At 42.7% G+C, this 15,915-nt stretch overlaps 1 protein-coding gene across 1 annotated transcript in view; it reads left to right on the forward strand.

The window, feature by feature from the left end:
- The window catches only part of FBP2 (fructose-bisphosphatase 2), a 32,558-nt gene extending 25,214 nt beyond the window's left edge, over positions 1–7,344 (forward strand). Inside the window, exons 6-7 of the mRNA XM_066254759.1 lie at positions 3,698–3,817; positions 6,866–7,344. Of these exons, the coding sequence (XP_066110856.1) occupies positions 3,698–3,817; positions 6,866–7,063 (318 nt within the window). The 3' untranslated portion in view covers positions 7,064–7,344. The remainder of the gene's footprint in view (positions 1–3,697; positions 3,818–6,865) is intronic.
- The last annotated feature ends 8,571 nt before the right edge of the window (positions 7,345–15,915 follow it).

Here is a 15,915-nt window from a genome sequence, read left to right on the forward strand (position 1 = left end):
CTCTGGGGTTTCTTTTAGAAGGAGCTAGTACTGTTCGTGAGGGCTCCACCCTCATGATGTAATCACTTCTCGAAGGCCCACTTCCTATCACTGTAACATTGGGGTTAGGATTTCAACATATGAATTTCGTGGGGGACACAAATGCTTGGTCCATAGCACAGTGTACTGTCCCCAGTTTGATTTGGAGTTTATCATGTCCCTTGATTCTTCCCTTGTTCTTATGTATTGTTTGTGTCTGGTTGTCCCTGTCCTTTGTTCTTCTTCTAACCTCATTGACACCCCAACAGCCTATATCCAGTGGTTAATAGAAACGTCTCTTCCATCTGGATACTCTACTCTTTTACCTCCATCTACACTCTCCTGTCCCTGGGTCTATCTCCGGTTGACCCTCCACTCCAATGCTTGCACCCAAGAGTGCCACCAAGCAGCAGTGGCATTGCAAATGCTGTCACCACGTTTACTGGTCTGTTAGTGCCCCTCAGCATCTTACATCGGACCTTGCTCCTACCTGACAAAGAAAACACCTTCCATCAGCTCTCCCTCTCACACCTGCAGACACAGGACAATCTCTTTCTTTTTAAATAACCTCAGGCCCAAGCTTCATCCTCCCACCTGTGCTCTCAGCCCCACCTTTTGCCCTTGCTCCTTTCTTCTCCTGCATTTTCATCCTGTTGCTCACTACTAGTTATTTCCTTTCAGCCTGTGAACATATGTCTTTTTCATCCAAAAACTCCCCGTCTCACCTAATTTTGCAGCTACAGCCAATGCTCAAACCTTCTCCATTATATTGCATTGAATGTACTCTCACTCTCTCTCCCCCTCTCACACACACACATATACATGAGTCATTCAGTCTCTTTCTTTTTTTCTATCACTCAGTCCTTTGAGATTGGCCTTTTACCCTTACAATTCCATGGAAATTGTTCTTATCAAGGTTACCAATGACTTCCTTATGGCCAAGTCCATTGAAACTTTTCTATGTAGTATTCATTCTTTCTGAACATTTGGAATTATTGCTCACCGCCATTGTCTTCAATCTTCTCTAACTTCTGTGACTCGACTCTTCTCTTTTTTTTTTTTTTGCCTCTCATCTCAGAGATCTTTCTTCATCATTAGTTTCCCACTGTTAAGAATACTTCAAAAGTAAAGTTTGAAGTGTCATTTAGTTTGAAAATGGGAGGCAATAACTCATGCGTGTTGAACTGACCAATGAAAAGTTAAGTTTTCTCAGTAAAAAATATTATCAAGATTTTTTTTGTCAGCTAGACAAGCTGATTTTTATATGGAATAAAAATGAATAAATAAGAATAAGTTGTACAAGAAAATCTTTAAAAAGGGGACAACAGCCCTGGCTGATTGGCTCAGTGGTAGAGCATGGCCCGGCGTGTGGAAGTCCCAGGTTCAATTCCCAGTCAGGGAACACAGGAGAAACACCCATTTGCTTCTCCACCCTTCTTCCTCTCCTTCTTCTCTCTCTCTCTTCCCCACCCACAGGCAAGGCTCCAATGGAGCAAAGTTGGCCTGGGCACTGAGGACAGCTTCATAGCCTCCGCCTCAGGCACTGGAATGGCTCCAGCCAGAGAAGAGCGGCGCCCCAGATGTTCAAAGCATCATCCCCAGTGGGCATTCAGGGTAGATCCCCGTTGGGCACATGAAGGAGTTTGTCTGACTGCCTCCTCACTTCTAACTTAAGAAAAATACAAAGAAAAGGGGGGGACGACAACATGATAGAAATAGAGGTGCTATCAGATGTTACAATCATGTTATAAAGCCTCAATTACAACAACAGGGCACGAGCATGTGACTGGTCAGAGTAATGGGTCAGATGGGAAGTCTGGGAGCAAATACAAATATACAAGGGAATTCGTCTGTGATAAGGAGAGAGCCAAACCAATGGGTGAGGATGGACTGCTCTCAAATTTTTAACATCCCCTTTCTGTATTTTTTATCTCATCCAATTTTTTGTCTTCTTTCCTTGGCCTATAAATACATTTAAGTGTCTCTTATTAAAAATCAGAAAACAAACAATCCTCCCTTTTTTTTCCTGTGTCACCGTAGTTAACCACTCTTTCCTACACTTAGCACCTAAGTTCTCTTGAAAAAATAGTTTTTATACATTATTTCTACTTCTTTCATTTGAAATTTTTTTAACTGTATTGGTTTATTTTTAGTTATAAAAAGACAGTACAGAATAGTATGCATTTTAACAGCCTTTGAAATATGAGAAGAAATAGGTTATAGTTAAATCAGCCACTAGCCACATGGGGATATTGACTATGTGAACTGTGGCTGGTCTGAACGAAAATGTGCTGTAATTTTGAAAGCTTAGTGGAAGAAATGAATGTGAAATAACTCTTGAATTATCTTTCCTATAAATTACACATTGAAATTATAACATTTGGATATGTTATTTTGAATGAAAAATGTCTTTTAAAGCTGTCTAAAATTTTGCCATTGGTAAACACTGCTTGGAGTAAGTGCAAATGTTGTCATTGTTCACGGAGATCTGGATCTCAAAAAGCTAAAAAGGACTCTGAAACTTGGAGTTACAAGGCATTCCCAAGCACTGGTTTGAATTTTAGAGGAGGAAAACTTTTCTCTTTTTCCCTTTTAGGTTATTTGGCTGGCCTAATAATTTAATAGACAAGAGACAGGCTAACAAGGGAAAAACAATTTCATTTTGTAATTATAGGAGCCCCATTAAACACATGAGACTCAAAAGAAGTGACTAAAGTAGGCAGATTTTATAACTTTTAGACAAAGAAATCATAAATGTGAAGAATTGACAAGATGAAGTTATGTCTAGGGATAGTAAATTAGTGAGGAAATAATAAGCTTTGTTGATATAGCCTTCTGAGTCCTAAATTCCCTGTCTCCCAGTCTAGGTAGGTTACCTTTCACCTGGGAGATTTATTTTCTGCTTCCAGGGGAACAGAGGAGGGTAAGAGTGTCCTTCTCGCACCGGCTATTTCTCAAGTAACTTTAATTTAAAATAATCAAAATACTAAAGTGACATAATTGGGGGGCATATTCTGCTCTCCTTCAGTATGTAGGACAGCATACTGCTCTCTTAAGTTTGTTTCAGGCTATAGTATCTTTAAGTAGTCCTACATTTAACAAGTTAATCAGCCTGACCAGGCAGTGGTGCAGTACATAGAGCATCAGCCTGGGTTGCAGAAGACTCAGGTTCAAAACCCCAGGTTGCTGGCTTGAGTGTGGGATCATAGACATGACCCCATGGTCACTGGCTTGGGCACCGGCTTGAAACCCAAGGTTGCTGGCTTGAGCAAGGGGTCACTTGCTTTGCTGTATCTCCCCGGTCAAGGCACATATGAGAAAGCAATCAATGAACAACTAAGGTGCTGCAATGAAGAATTGATGCTTCTCATCTCTCTCCCTTCCTGCCTGTCTGTCCCTGTCTATCCCTCTCTCTGTCTGTCTCTCTCTCTGTGTCTCTTGCTATAAAAAAAAAAAAAAAAAAAAAAAAAAAAAAAAAAGTTAATCACTGGTAGAGATACAGGGGTTCCTAATAAATGAAATGCTTAATTATATAATGTTTTCAATTCCAAAGCTCCTGGGTGGAGGATGAAGGACCTGGAACTCAGAGGCCACAACAACTGGACACATGACCCTGAGCTGGTGCTGGCTAATCGCAGAACTCACTGCATCTTGTCTCTTCCCTCTCTGCTTTATCTAGGACGACAGTGCTCCCTACGGGGCCAGGTACGTGGGCTCCATGGTGGCCGATGTGCACCGCACCCTGGTCTATGGAGGGATTTTCCTATACCCAGCGAACCAGAAAAATCCTAAGGGCAAGGTAATTCTCCTTTGTCCATTGGCTGTGTCCAGTCGGAGTTCCTTTCCTCTTTACACCTGCTTTTCGACTAGTGCCTTGTCCTTGGCATATCTTTCTGTGAATGGGCAGGTAGAAAAGAAATGAGGCATATTTGCCATTAGTGAATCTGGAGGGTATTGTAGATTTGGAGGAGAAAGTTAAAGTTGTTATCGGTGATTTTTCTAGCCCTCCCTTCCTCTGGCCTCAGGCCCGTCCTTCTCCAGGAGTCAGCTGTGTCCATCTCCCAGTTTTCAAATGCTGGGTCTGACTTTTAGTTTCAGCACCAACTGATTGCAGGTCACAGACTCCTTTGAGAATCTATGGATCCTACTTCCCAGAAAAATAAATGCATGTAAACATAGACGATACATACATTCAGGGGATTCACAGATGACCTGAAGGCCATCCACGATCCCCTAGAAAGTTTCCAAACTCCAGAATAAGAACTTCTGCTTGGAACTCATTCAGTATTTCTGGAAATGTAGCTCCTGAAAGATCCTAAGCTATTTTATGACACAAAACTGAAAATATTGGTATTGTCAAGTAAGAATCTTATGACCCAAATGCATCTATCTTGAATAAATCCTTCCATGGAAAAGTGTCTGATTTCTAGCCAACCACAGAAAGCATAGCTAAGTAGGCAAGTCAGAACAAAGAACCGTCTTATTTTTAAGAGAAAACTCTTAAATAGAACTATTCTCCTCACTTACTTAGTTCCAACAAGGAGAACATTAAGACTAGTAATTACTAATTATTAAAATGATTTAAAATTAGTCAGAAAATACCCACATATAATTATATAAACATTATTATAAGGAGGTATAATTCTATACATAGACTTATATTAACAGCACCATAACCACCACCCATATATAAAGTACCACTGGTTTCTGACCTCCATGGTTTAGCTTTCATGATCTCTGTGACCACATCTCTGTGTGGGTGGGGGCAGAGGCGACTTTTCTTCTATGTGTGTTTGTCTCTGTGAAGCATGTAGATTTTAACTACAGGAAAAAAATAGACTACGTGGCCTGCAGGCCAAGGCACCATGAAGACCTGGGTATTGCATTTTAAGATGAGCTTACTACAACAGTGGGATCTTAAGGTTAGAACAAGCCTTGGCCCCAAGACACGCTTTATGTGAGGATACTGTGCTCTTTTTATTTTACTTTTTTTGAAGCAGCTGAATCAACATGGCACAAACAAAGGTCAGTTGGATATAACCTGAGACATTTTTGTCTGGCAGCCCCAACCCCCTGCCCTCACACCTCCAGGGCCTTGGAAAGAGGAACCAAGGTCTACGTATGTGCCCTGATCAGGAATCTGCACTGTGGGACAGTGCTCTAACCAACCAAGCTATCTGGCCAGAGCCACAATCACTTTTTTTAAAAATTGGTCAAAAAGCATAAAAGACCATTCATTGAAACCTTATTCTACTTTTAGGATGTCAGTCTAAGAGAACAGTACAGAACACAAAATTACTTGAACCAAGGGTTTTTTCCAGTTTTAATTTCCAGGTTTTTTCCAGTTTAATTTCCATGTTTGCCAGGTTAGAGTTTACCTGGAGACTTGTCTGGGACATTGTGGCCTCCACTGTCCCTCCTCTGGACAAGCAGGGACCAAACTGGCTGACTCAAGTATGTCCACATGCACCGGGCTTCTTTGTGCCTCGCCCGGCTGCCCATCACTCTAAGGGCAAGAGGTCTAGGGTGAGGGCATTGTACACTGTTTTACCAAAATGGCAAGTAAATGCCCTGGAGTCCTAACTTACTCTCTCCTGGGTGCCTTAGCTCTCCTGCCAAGACCAGAGATCTTTATTCCTCTCCATGCAATAACAACATTTAAAAATCAGCCCCACATATGACTGTTTCTCTAAGTAGTTTTATTATGTCTCCAAAATGCATTTGAAGAAGAAAAAGAAAAAAAGGGCTGCACACAGCTGGGTCAACCACTTTCTGAGCTGACTACAGAAAACAGACTTTAAAAAAAAATACAGATTTTGCACCTATGGGTGAAGGAGAAAATAGTAGGATATTGAGTCAGAATGCAGCTAGAATGTCTGCCACCTTGAATCTAAGGCAATGTAATGTGTGTGAGTGTCTGGGGGGTGGAATCTGGGGACAGATTCACAACATAATCACAGAAGTAGATCCAAAAGGACATTCATTCCAGCCCATCTCAGTTCAATTCACCATACGCATACTCACACGGGGAGGCTGCCTGCTAGTCGCATAGTGCCTTCTGTAAAAGGTATTCCTTGTTCAAAACAGGCTCAGCCCTGGGCCCATGTGCACAGCGTGGCAAGTAGGCATGGGCCAGTTTTAGTCCCCGTTTCTGCCCTCTGCTTGGAGCCCTTGCGCAAGGGACATGGTGGCCGTGTTTGGACACTTTCTTTGTGTCAGGCAGTACTGGGGATGGAGATGCCACAGTGACCAACCAAGGTAGACACTGACCCCGACCTTGAGAGGGAAAGCATATGTTAAATAAACCACACCGCCACAACTGTATGAAAACAGAAGTGCAAGATGCAATGGGAATTGACAGTCTAACGGCAGCGGGGGCGGAGGGAGGGAATTAAATACCTTAAACTACTTAGCCAACTTGACACTTGAGATGTGAACTTCTTTGCCACTATCTGGGACACTAGTCGTCCTGAGAGACCACCTAACTTCACTCCTCACAGACAGAACCCCTACCTAGTCTGCATTTTCAGTTTTCCTCGTTATGAAACCAGCAAGAAAAGGGCACCACGATCTCAACCTCCTAAGCAAGAAGGCAGGTCTCCCAGAAAGGTCACAGGTCAGGCAGCTACTGACCAGAGGCGCATGCAAAGGCAAATGTGGTGTTTCCCCCACTGGTGCTCCCAGCCTCTGGGGGTCTGCATCTTGGGAGCTCCATCTGCCAAGGCACACAGCCTGCTCGCACTAACAGGATAGAAGTTCAGCAGTAGAATTCCTTGCCGAGCTTCAAGGGCATGGTTTGAGATTTTTGGCAACTTGCAAACTCGTCTGCCTGACTCTTTTTCTGCAGCTCCGGCTCCTGTATGAGTGCAATCCCGTGGCCTACATCATTGAGCAGGCAGGAGGCTTGGCGACCACAGGCACCCAGCCCGTGCTGGACGTGAAGCCTGAGAGCCTTCACCAACGAGTCCCCCTTATTCTGGGGTCCCCAGATGATGTGCAAGAATATCTCACCTGTGTACAGAAAACCCAGACAGGCAAGAAGTGAGCTTAACCCTGCAAGCCCTCTTCTTTTTGTTTTGTACCTTGTATTAAGGATTCTAAATGAAAGTTAAGTAGAGACAGTGGTGATGAGTAACAAAAGGCCAATCCATCCAATGACAAACAGCAGGGCAGCAGCAAACTGCTCATGACAGGTCTAGAGACCAGAGGCACTCTGGTTTAAAAATAAAAACCCACATTGAAATGAACAATTTTGATTTGTCTTTTGTCATGAACAGTGGCAAAAAGGGTTGTTATTCTAAGTCTGTCAGCTCAAGCAATCAGCAACTATGTACTTGAGGGCAAAAAAATACAGAGATCTGTTAAGAATTTATCTTGACTGGCTTAAATTAGAACCTAGTGTCTTATCCCAGAGTGATCCATTAATACATATATTGAATATATGCATACTTGATGTATACATTTAAATGGATGATTTGATTTCTTAGCAGAGCTTTTTGTCTTATTTTAGATCAGTTTTAAGTTAGAAACCTCATGGCTATTAAATTCTAAAATTTCAGATTGATTCTTTTTTGGGAACAGTAACTTGGATGACTAGTAACAGTTTGAATGGAAAAATGAGGTCACCTATTGAGAAAACATCTTAAGCAAAGTTAATACTTAAAAATTAGGCCCTGGCCGGTTGGCTCAGCGGTAGAGCGTCGGCCTGGCGTGCAGGGGACCCGGGTTCGATTCCCAGCCAGGGCACATAGGAGAAGCGCCCATTTGCTTCTCCACCCCCGCTCCCCCTCCTTCCTCTCTGTCTCTCTCTTCCCCTCCCGCAGTCAAGGCTCCATTGGAGCAAAGATGGCCCGGGCACTGGGTATGGCTCCTTGGCCTCTGCCCCAGGCGCTAGAGTGGCTCTGGTCGGGGCAGAGCGACCCCCAGGAGAGGCAGAGCATTGCCCCCTGGTGGGCAGAGCGTCGCCCCTGGTGGGTGTGCCAGGTGGATCCCGGTCGGGCGCATGCAGGAGTCTGTCTGACTGTTTCTCCCCGTTTCCAGCTTCAGAAAAATACAAAAAATAAAATTAATTAAATAAATAAAAATTAAAACCTAGTTTTTCCAACCCCTTGACTTTGCAGTTTTGTGTTTTTTAGGAAAAGTATTTTAATCAATACTAGGGCCAGTGTGCACTGAGTAAAGGACTCTCTGTCCAAATTACGTCAACATTGGGATGTGATGGCGATGCATCAGAAATCTAAGCTCATTTTAGGAAGAATTGCTATATATGTGTATGAACTTGGAGGCCAAAACTCCTTAATAGAATATTGACAAATCAAACCCTGAAGTAAAACAAAGATGCATTAGGATGATGTCAGGCTTAACTCAGAAAATCAAGAATGATTTACATTAGAAAATTTATTAAAGTAATGCAATAGGTGAAGGTAAAATGCAGCAGTGTGGAGGTGGGGACCAGGAGAAGCAAGGCTCTTCTTTCCCACTTTAGTTTGGCATGTGTTGCATACAATTCAAAGGCAGATTTCTACTTGACTCTGATTCAAGACTCAACTTTGTTCTTCAGTCCACTATGCAGTGGACTGAATTTGGCTGCAGTAATAGAGGCAGCCAAATTTTAATACGTAAATAAAAAAATTTTATTTTTCTGAAAAGGAACAAAGAATTTCTCTAAAAAAAAAAATCTTGATTCGAATTAATGAGCTGCAAATGCTTTATTAGACACTCCACTCCATTTAAAATGTCTGTCTCAAAGATTCACACTGAAATCTTCACTTTGAAATTTCTCATGAATACGTTGATTTGCTGAGTTTACAGCCCATAGTCTAAGGACTAAGGAGTCAGGAAGAGGTTTTCTTGGAAACAAAGCTAAGAGCACTTTCAGTATGGTAAATGTTTCGCTGAGTGGTAGTGGACATTCAGGGAAACATCTACTCGCCATTCATATGCATCCTTCTTCAATCTGAGACTCTGGGTCCCTTCACATCGAGTCCAAGAACAAGGAACGAGGGAAGAATGTGGGGCTCTCATTCCATTCTCAGAGGCTACAGATCAAAGATGCCAGGACCATGGGGTAATGGCGCCTGGGTGACTGGTGCTTCCACAGACAGGGCCCAGAAAGACCACTGATCGGGCTCTGTGGCGTGAGTTGAGAACCCCCTTGCACTCTCGGTTCCTCATTTCCTCTTGATTGGCTTCTCAGGGGAGATGCATGTGTCTGTCTCATGAAGAAACCCACCATTCTTTCCATTTTTAAGCACTCTCATAAGTACACCATATAGGTGGGTGTATATTCCCCACTTGGGGAAGGTGGGGCCTTTTATCAGTTTCCATTATACTTTGGACAGATAAGCTTTGGCAACAGAGAAGTAGACACATTAACATCTCAAAAGGAGAAAACTCATGTGGTCATTTTAACAGAGGTTTTTTAAAAAATAAGTAGAAAACATGCTGTTTCAAACTAGTGGGGAAAGAATGACTGGTGTTTAAGTAATTAGCTACCATTTGGGGAAAAAAGATAGAACCAGATTCCCCAAAACATGTTACAGATGAATTTCAGAATTAAATATATAAAAAATTATATATATATAATATATGTGTGTACATATATAAATAAGTATATATAATTATATATATATAAAGGTATCACAAAAAGATAAAGGGGATTATATTTATTACTTTAAATGGGATCAAAAGACAAAGCAAAAGGTATAAAGGAAAGATAGATGTGATAACATCAAAACAAAATCACACACCTCAAAGTTAAAAGACAACTGATAGTTTAGGAGAAAATATTTGTAACATATAACAAAAGTGAATATCAAGAATATTATGTATTAAGAATCATACATATTAAGAGGAAAAATATAAATTACCTATAGAGACATAAACTAAAGCTCTAAAACTGCAATCAATTTGCAGAAGAGAAAACACAAATAGTCAATAACCTCTGAGCCACCTGGTCAAGGCATGTATGAGAAGCAATCAATGATCAACTAAAGTGATGCAACTATGAGTTGATACTTTTCATCTTTTTCCCTTCTGTCTGTTCATCTCTTTCTCTGTTTCTCTCACTAAAAACAAATAAATAAAAATAACCTCTGAAAAGGTGGTAGCCTCCTTGGTATCCATTTGAGTTAATTTTTGTGTATGGTGTAAGATAGTGGTAGTGTTTCATTTTTTTGTTGTTGTTGTTTTTGGGTGTCCAGTTTCCCTCTTTCCTTGAAAACAAGTGATTGTAAATGTTTATCACTTCATAGCAACCTCTAGAGTGGTGTTTGACCAAGTAACTGGGCATTATAGCCTAGCCAAGTTGACACTTAAAATTTACCATCTCAGTCTGAAGTACAAACAAGGATAGATGACCAAGCTATAATGGTAGGTGATAAGGGCATTTTGCAAATAGATATGATACAATGCCATTTTTATCAATTTTTTTAAAAGCATATAACAAAACTACATATGTTTGGGGGCAAAGACAAAGAAAAAAAATATTAATATCACTGAATTAGCCTGACAGGTGGGGGCACAATGGCATCAATCTGGAATGCTGAGGACCCAGATTCAAAACCCTGAGATCACCGGCTTGAGCATGGGATCACCAGCTTGAGCATGGGATCACGGACATGATCCTGGGATCACTGGCTTAAGCCCTAAGGTCATTGGTTTGAAGCCCAAGGTCACTGGCTCGGCTGGAGCCACCTAGTCAAGGCAGGTATGAGAAGCAATCAATGATCAACTAAAGTGATGCAACTATAAGTTGATGTTTCTCATCTTTTTCCCTTCTGTCTGTCCATCTCTTTCTCTGTTTCTCTCGCTAAAAATAATAATAATAATAATTAATTAAAAACATTTTTAATTGAAAGAAATAAAAAAATTTTAAATTGCTGAATTAACAATTATGGTTACTTCTTAAGAAAGAGGAATGTGTGTTTGGGAAAGAGAATACTAAAAAGGGTCTATGCTTTATGTTTACCACTTGATTCTTAAAACTATGACAGTTGCCTCACCTGTGGTGGCGCAGTGGATAAGGCGTCTACCTGGAATCTTGAGGTCACCAATTCAAAATCCTGGGCTTGCCTAGTCAAGGCACATATGAGAAGTGAGTACTATGAGTTGATGCTTCCCACTCTTCCTCCACCATTCTCTGTCTCTCCCCCCCCCAATAAAATCTTTAAAAGAAAAACTGTGATAGTATATTCATACATAACTTAGGTGTATCATTTCATTTGAATAGTGGATTTCATTGTATGCCTACTGTTTGCCAGGTCCTGTCCTTAGTGCCAAGGATAGAGAGCTGAATACAACAAAACTCTTTTGATCTCTGAATGTATTCAATGCTAATTGGTGTGCAGAGACACAATAAAAACCCAACAAATAGCCTGAACTGTGGTGGTGCAGTGGATAAAGCATCGACCTGGAATGCTGAGGTTGCTGGTTAGAAACCCTGGGCTTGCCTGGTCAAGGCACATACGGGAAACAACTACTAGGAGTTGATGCTTCCTGCTCCTCACCCCACCTCTCTCTCTATCCTCTCTAAGATCAATAAATAAAATCTTCTTTTAAGAAACCCCAACAAATAAAATGAAATAGTATGTCAGATTATATAAATACTATGGGAAAAATAAAGCAGGGAAGGTGAGAGCTGTGCTAGGAAAAGTTATTAATTTTAGTTCCAGGCAGTGACAGACTTTGTGGAAAGGGTGAAACTCCAGCCACATTCAGATGGGAGGGAGAAGCCTTGTACACACCTGGGAGAAAACCTATAGCAAGGGTCAGGAACCTATGGCTCACGAGCCAGATGTGGCTCTTTTGATGGCTGCATCTGGCTTGCAGACAAATCTTTAATAAAAAAATAATAACGTTAAAAATATAAAACATTCTCATGTATTACAATCCATTCATTTCCTACCACTCATGTTCATGGTTGCAAGTGGCTGGAGCCAATCACAGCTGTTCTCCGGGACAACACCAAATTTTTATTGGATAATGCATAATATACATGGGTTGTTGTGAGGTCAGGAAGTAAACTTCCCTCCTTTTTTTTATTGTTTTATTTTTATTTTTTCAGAAGCCGGAAACGGGGAGAGACAGTCAGACAGCCTCCCGCATGCGCCCGACCGGGATCCACCCGGCACGCACGCCCACCAGGGCGACGCTCTGCCCACCAGGGGGCGATGCTCTGCCCCTCCAGGGCGTCGCTCTGCCGAGACCAGAGCCACTCTAGCGCCAGGGGCAGAGGCCAAGGAGCCATCCCCAGAGCCCAGGCCATCTTTGCTCCAATGGAGCTTTGGCTGCGGGAGGGGAAGAGAGAGACAGAGAGGAAGGAGGGGGTGAGGGAGGAGAAGCAAATGGGTGCTTCTCCTATGTGCCCTGGCCGGGAATCGAACCCAGGTCCCCCGCACGCCAGGCTGACGCTCTACCGCTGAGCCCACCGGCCAGGGCCCTTCCCTCCTTTTAATCAAGTAGTCAGCTAGCTAATTGCAGAAACCCTTTTGACAAAGAAGATGGCTAAAAGAAAAAAAGATGAGGAGGATCATACTTTTCAGTAGGAATGGACAGAGGAATTCGCCTTTGTGGAGAGAGCAGGTTCTGCAGTGTGTCTAATATGCAATGATAAAATTGCATCGATGAAATGGTCAAATATAAAGCGGCACTTCGACACACACCATACTACATTTGCATCAAAATATCCAGTGAGGGACAGCAGGAAGAAAGCATGTCAAGAGCTACTGCACAGAGTGCAAGCTAGTCAGCAGCAACTCCATGTTTGGACCCAATGAGGTGACCAGAATTCAGCTAGCTTTGCTGGTGCTTTAGCAATTGTGAGAAACGGAAAGCCATTCACAGATGGGGAGTATGTCAAAACATTCATACTTGATGTTGCCAATGAACTTTTTGACGACTTTTTAGATAAAGACAAGATGATCAAATGAATAAAAGACATGCCGCCTGACCTATGGTGGCACAGTGGATAAAGCGTTGACCTGAAATGCTGAGGTCGCCGGTTCTAGACCATGGGCTTGCCTGGTCAAGGCACATATGGCAGTTGATGCTTCCTGCTCCTTCTCCCCCTTCTCTTTCTCTATCTCTCATGACTCTTCTCTCTAAAATGAATAAATAAAATCTTTTTTAAAAAAAAGACATGCCTCTGTCGGCAAGAACTGTTCACGATCGTACCATCATGATGGCAAATCAAATTGAGGCAACACAAGTGAAGGACATAAATGCAGCACCATTCTTTTCTCTTACTTTGGATGAGTTAACAGACGTAAGCCATTTATTCCAGTTCTGCATGATTGCAAGGTATGCTGTCAGTGACACACTATGTGAGGAAAGTCTTGCTGTTTTGCCTATGAAAGAGACAACAAGAGGGGAGGATTTATTCAAGTCTTTCACGGAATTTGCTAAAGAAAAAAATCTACCGATGGATAAACTTATTTCGGTGTGTATTGATGGTGCTCTGTGCATGGTGGCGAAAAACAGAGGATTCATAGTGCTTCTTTGTGAACATGAAAAGAGACCCATCCTAAGTTTTCACTGCATCCTACATCAGGAGGCGCTTTGTGCTCAGATGTGTGGTGAGCAGCTTGGTGAGGTGATGTCACTGGTCATTCGGGTGGTCAACTTTATTGTTGCCTGAGCTTTAAATGATCACCAGTTTAAAACACTGCTGGATGAAGTTGGGAATAATTATCCTGGCCTGCTTCTGCACAGCAATGTGCGTTGGATGTCAAGAGCGAAGGTGCTCAGCTGTTTCATGGCTTGTCTGAGTGAAATCCAAACTTTTCTTGAAATGAAAAACATCGAGCATCCTGAGTTCGCTAACACTGAGTGGCTCCTGAAGTTTTACTATCTTGTGGACATGACTGAACATCTAAACTAGCTCAATGTGAAAATGCAAGGTGTTGGAAATACAGTCTTATCCCTTCAAAAAGCAGTGTTTGCATTTGAAAACAAGCTGGAACTCTTCATCACCGACATTGAAACAGGTCGTTTACTACACTTTGAAATACTGGGAGAGTTTAAAGATGCATGCACAGCAAGTGACCCTGCTCAACATCTTGATCTCCAGCAGCTAGCGGGCTTCGCATCTAATCTCCTGTTGTCATTCAAAGCGCGCTTTGGAGAATTTTGTGAGCTCACTCATCTTTTTAAGTTCATCACCCATCCACGAGCATGCAGTGGACAGTGTCAACCTGAGTTACATCCCGGTGTCTCTGTCAGAGATTTTGAGCTACAAGCTGCTGACCTGAAGGCCTCAGACATGTGGGTGAATAAGTTCAAGTCACTGAATGAAGATTTGGAAAGACTTGCATGACAGCAAGCAGAGTTTGCGAGCAAACACTAGTGGGGAGAAATGAAAAAACTTCTATCCGTGGACCAGCTGATTGTCAAAACTTGGAACGCGTTTCCCATCACGTACCACACACTGCAGCATGTGAGTATTGCTGTACTGACAATGTTTGGCTCTACATATGCATGTGAGCAGTCTTTCTCACATCTAAAGAATGTTAAGACCAACCTACGATCACATTTAACGAATGGAATTCTCAACGCCTGCATGAAGCTTAACCTCACCACATATCAACCAGACTACAAAGCCATCAGCAAAACCATGCAGCACCAGAAGTTGCATTAATGGTAAGAAGTACTTTATTCATCATTGATTAGCAACAGCATAACAACGTTATTTAAAAGAATTCAGAGCCCTGGCCGGTTGGCTCAGCGGTAGAGCATCGGCCTGGCGTGCAGAAGTCCCGGGTTCGATTCCCGGCCAGGGCACACAGGAGAAGCGCCCATCTGCTTCTCCACTCCTCCCCCTCTCCTTCGTCTCTGTCTCTCTCTTCCCCTCCCGCAGCCGAGGCTCCACTGGAGCAAAAGATGGCCCGGGCGCTGGGGATGGCTCCTTGGCCTTTGCCCTAGGCGCTAGAGTGGCTCTGGTCACAACAGAGTGACGCCCCGAAGGGGCAGAGCATCACCCCCTAGTAGGCAGAGCGTCGCCCCCTGGTGGGTGTGCCGGGTGGATCTCGGTCGGGTGCATGCAGGAGTCTGTCTGACTGTCTCTCCCCGTTTCCGGCTTCAGAAAAATACAGAAAAAATAAATAAAAAAAATAAAAAAAATAAAAGAATTCAGAGACTTATTGTACTTTAAAAGTGTTGGTCTTACATAAAATGCACACATTTACTTGTATTTAGTGTTAAACATATTGTATGGCTCTCATGGAGTTACATTTTAAAATATGTGGTGTTCATGGCTTTCTGAGCCAAAAAGGTTCCCGACCCCTGGCCTATAGGGAAGGGAACAGAAAACACACACAAAGACAAACTAAGAGAATATTTCAAAACATTAAAAAATTACTGTATCAAGTTTTTAGGCATCCTTATTCCATGATGTCCCTCTCACCACCTCTCAGGACTGGCCTCATCCACATCTGATAGCTGGGAAAGTGAGTGGGAAGAAAAGAAATGAAGGGTCCCAGTAGGGCAATGCTTACCTCTACCAGAGACTGTGTTTCCTGGCCTGCTCCTTAACAAAGGAGTTTCTCGGGCACAAGAGGGCTTTCTGTTGGGAAATGCAGCTCAGTCCAGGAAGCTATCCTTCTTCTTTGGAAGTTAGATTGGCACTCAGGACAGTATGACAATCATGTGACAAAGGCTTCCAAGACTTCCAGGGAGAATGGTGGTGTAAGCTCGGAAGGGCAGACCTGGATTCCTATCTCCCTGCAGTTGAGCTCCGAAAAACCCAAAACTCACTCAGGGGCAGAGCACAAAATCTCAGAGGCAGCGTTTTCAGAAGAGGACTTGTTGTCAGAGGTCAGGACTTCAGTGTCAAAATGACTAGCAATTGCCTTGGCCAGTTTGCTTAGTGGATAGAGCATTAGCCAGGTGTGCGGACATCCC

The sequence above is a fragment of the Saccopteryx bilineata genome, chromosome 2 (assembly GCF_036850765.1).
Source record: "Saccopteryx bilineata isolate mSacBil1 chromosome 2, mSacBil1_pri_phased_curated, whole genome shotgun sequence".
Lineage (NCBI taxonomy): Eukaryota > Metazoa > Chordata > Mammalia > Chiroptera > Emballonuridae > Saccopteryx > Saccopteryx bilineata.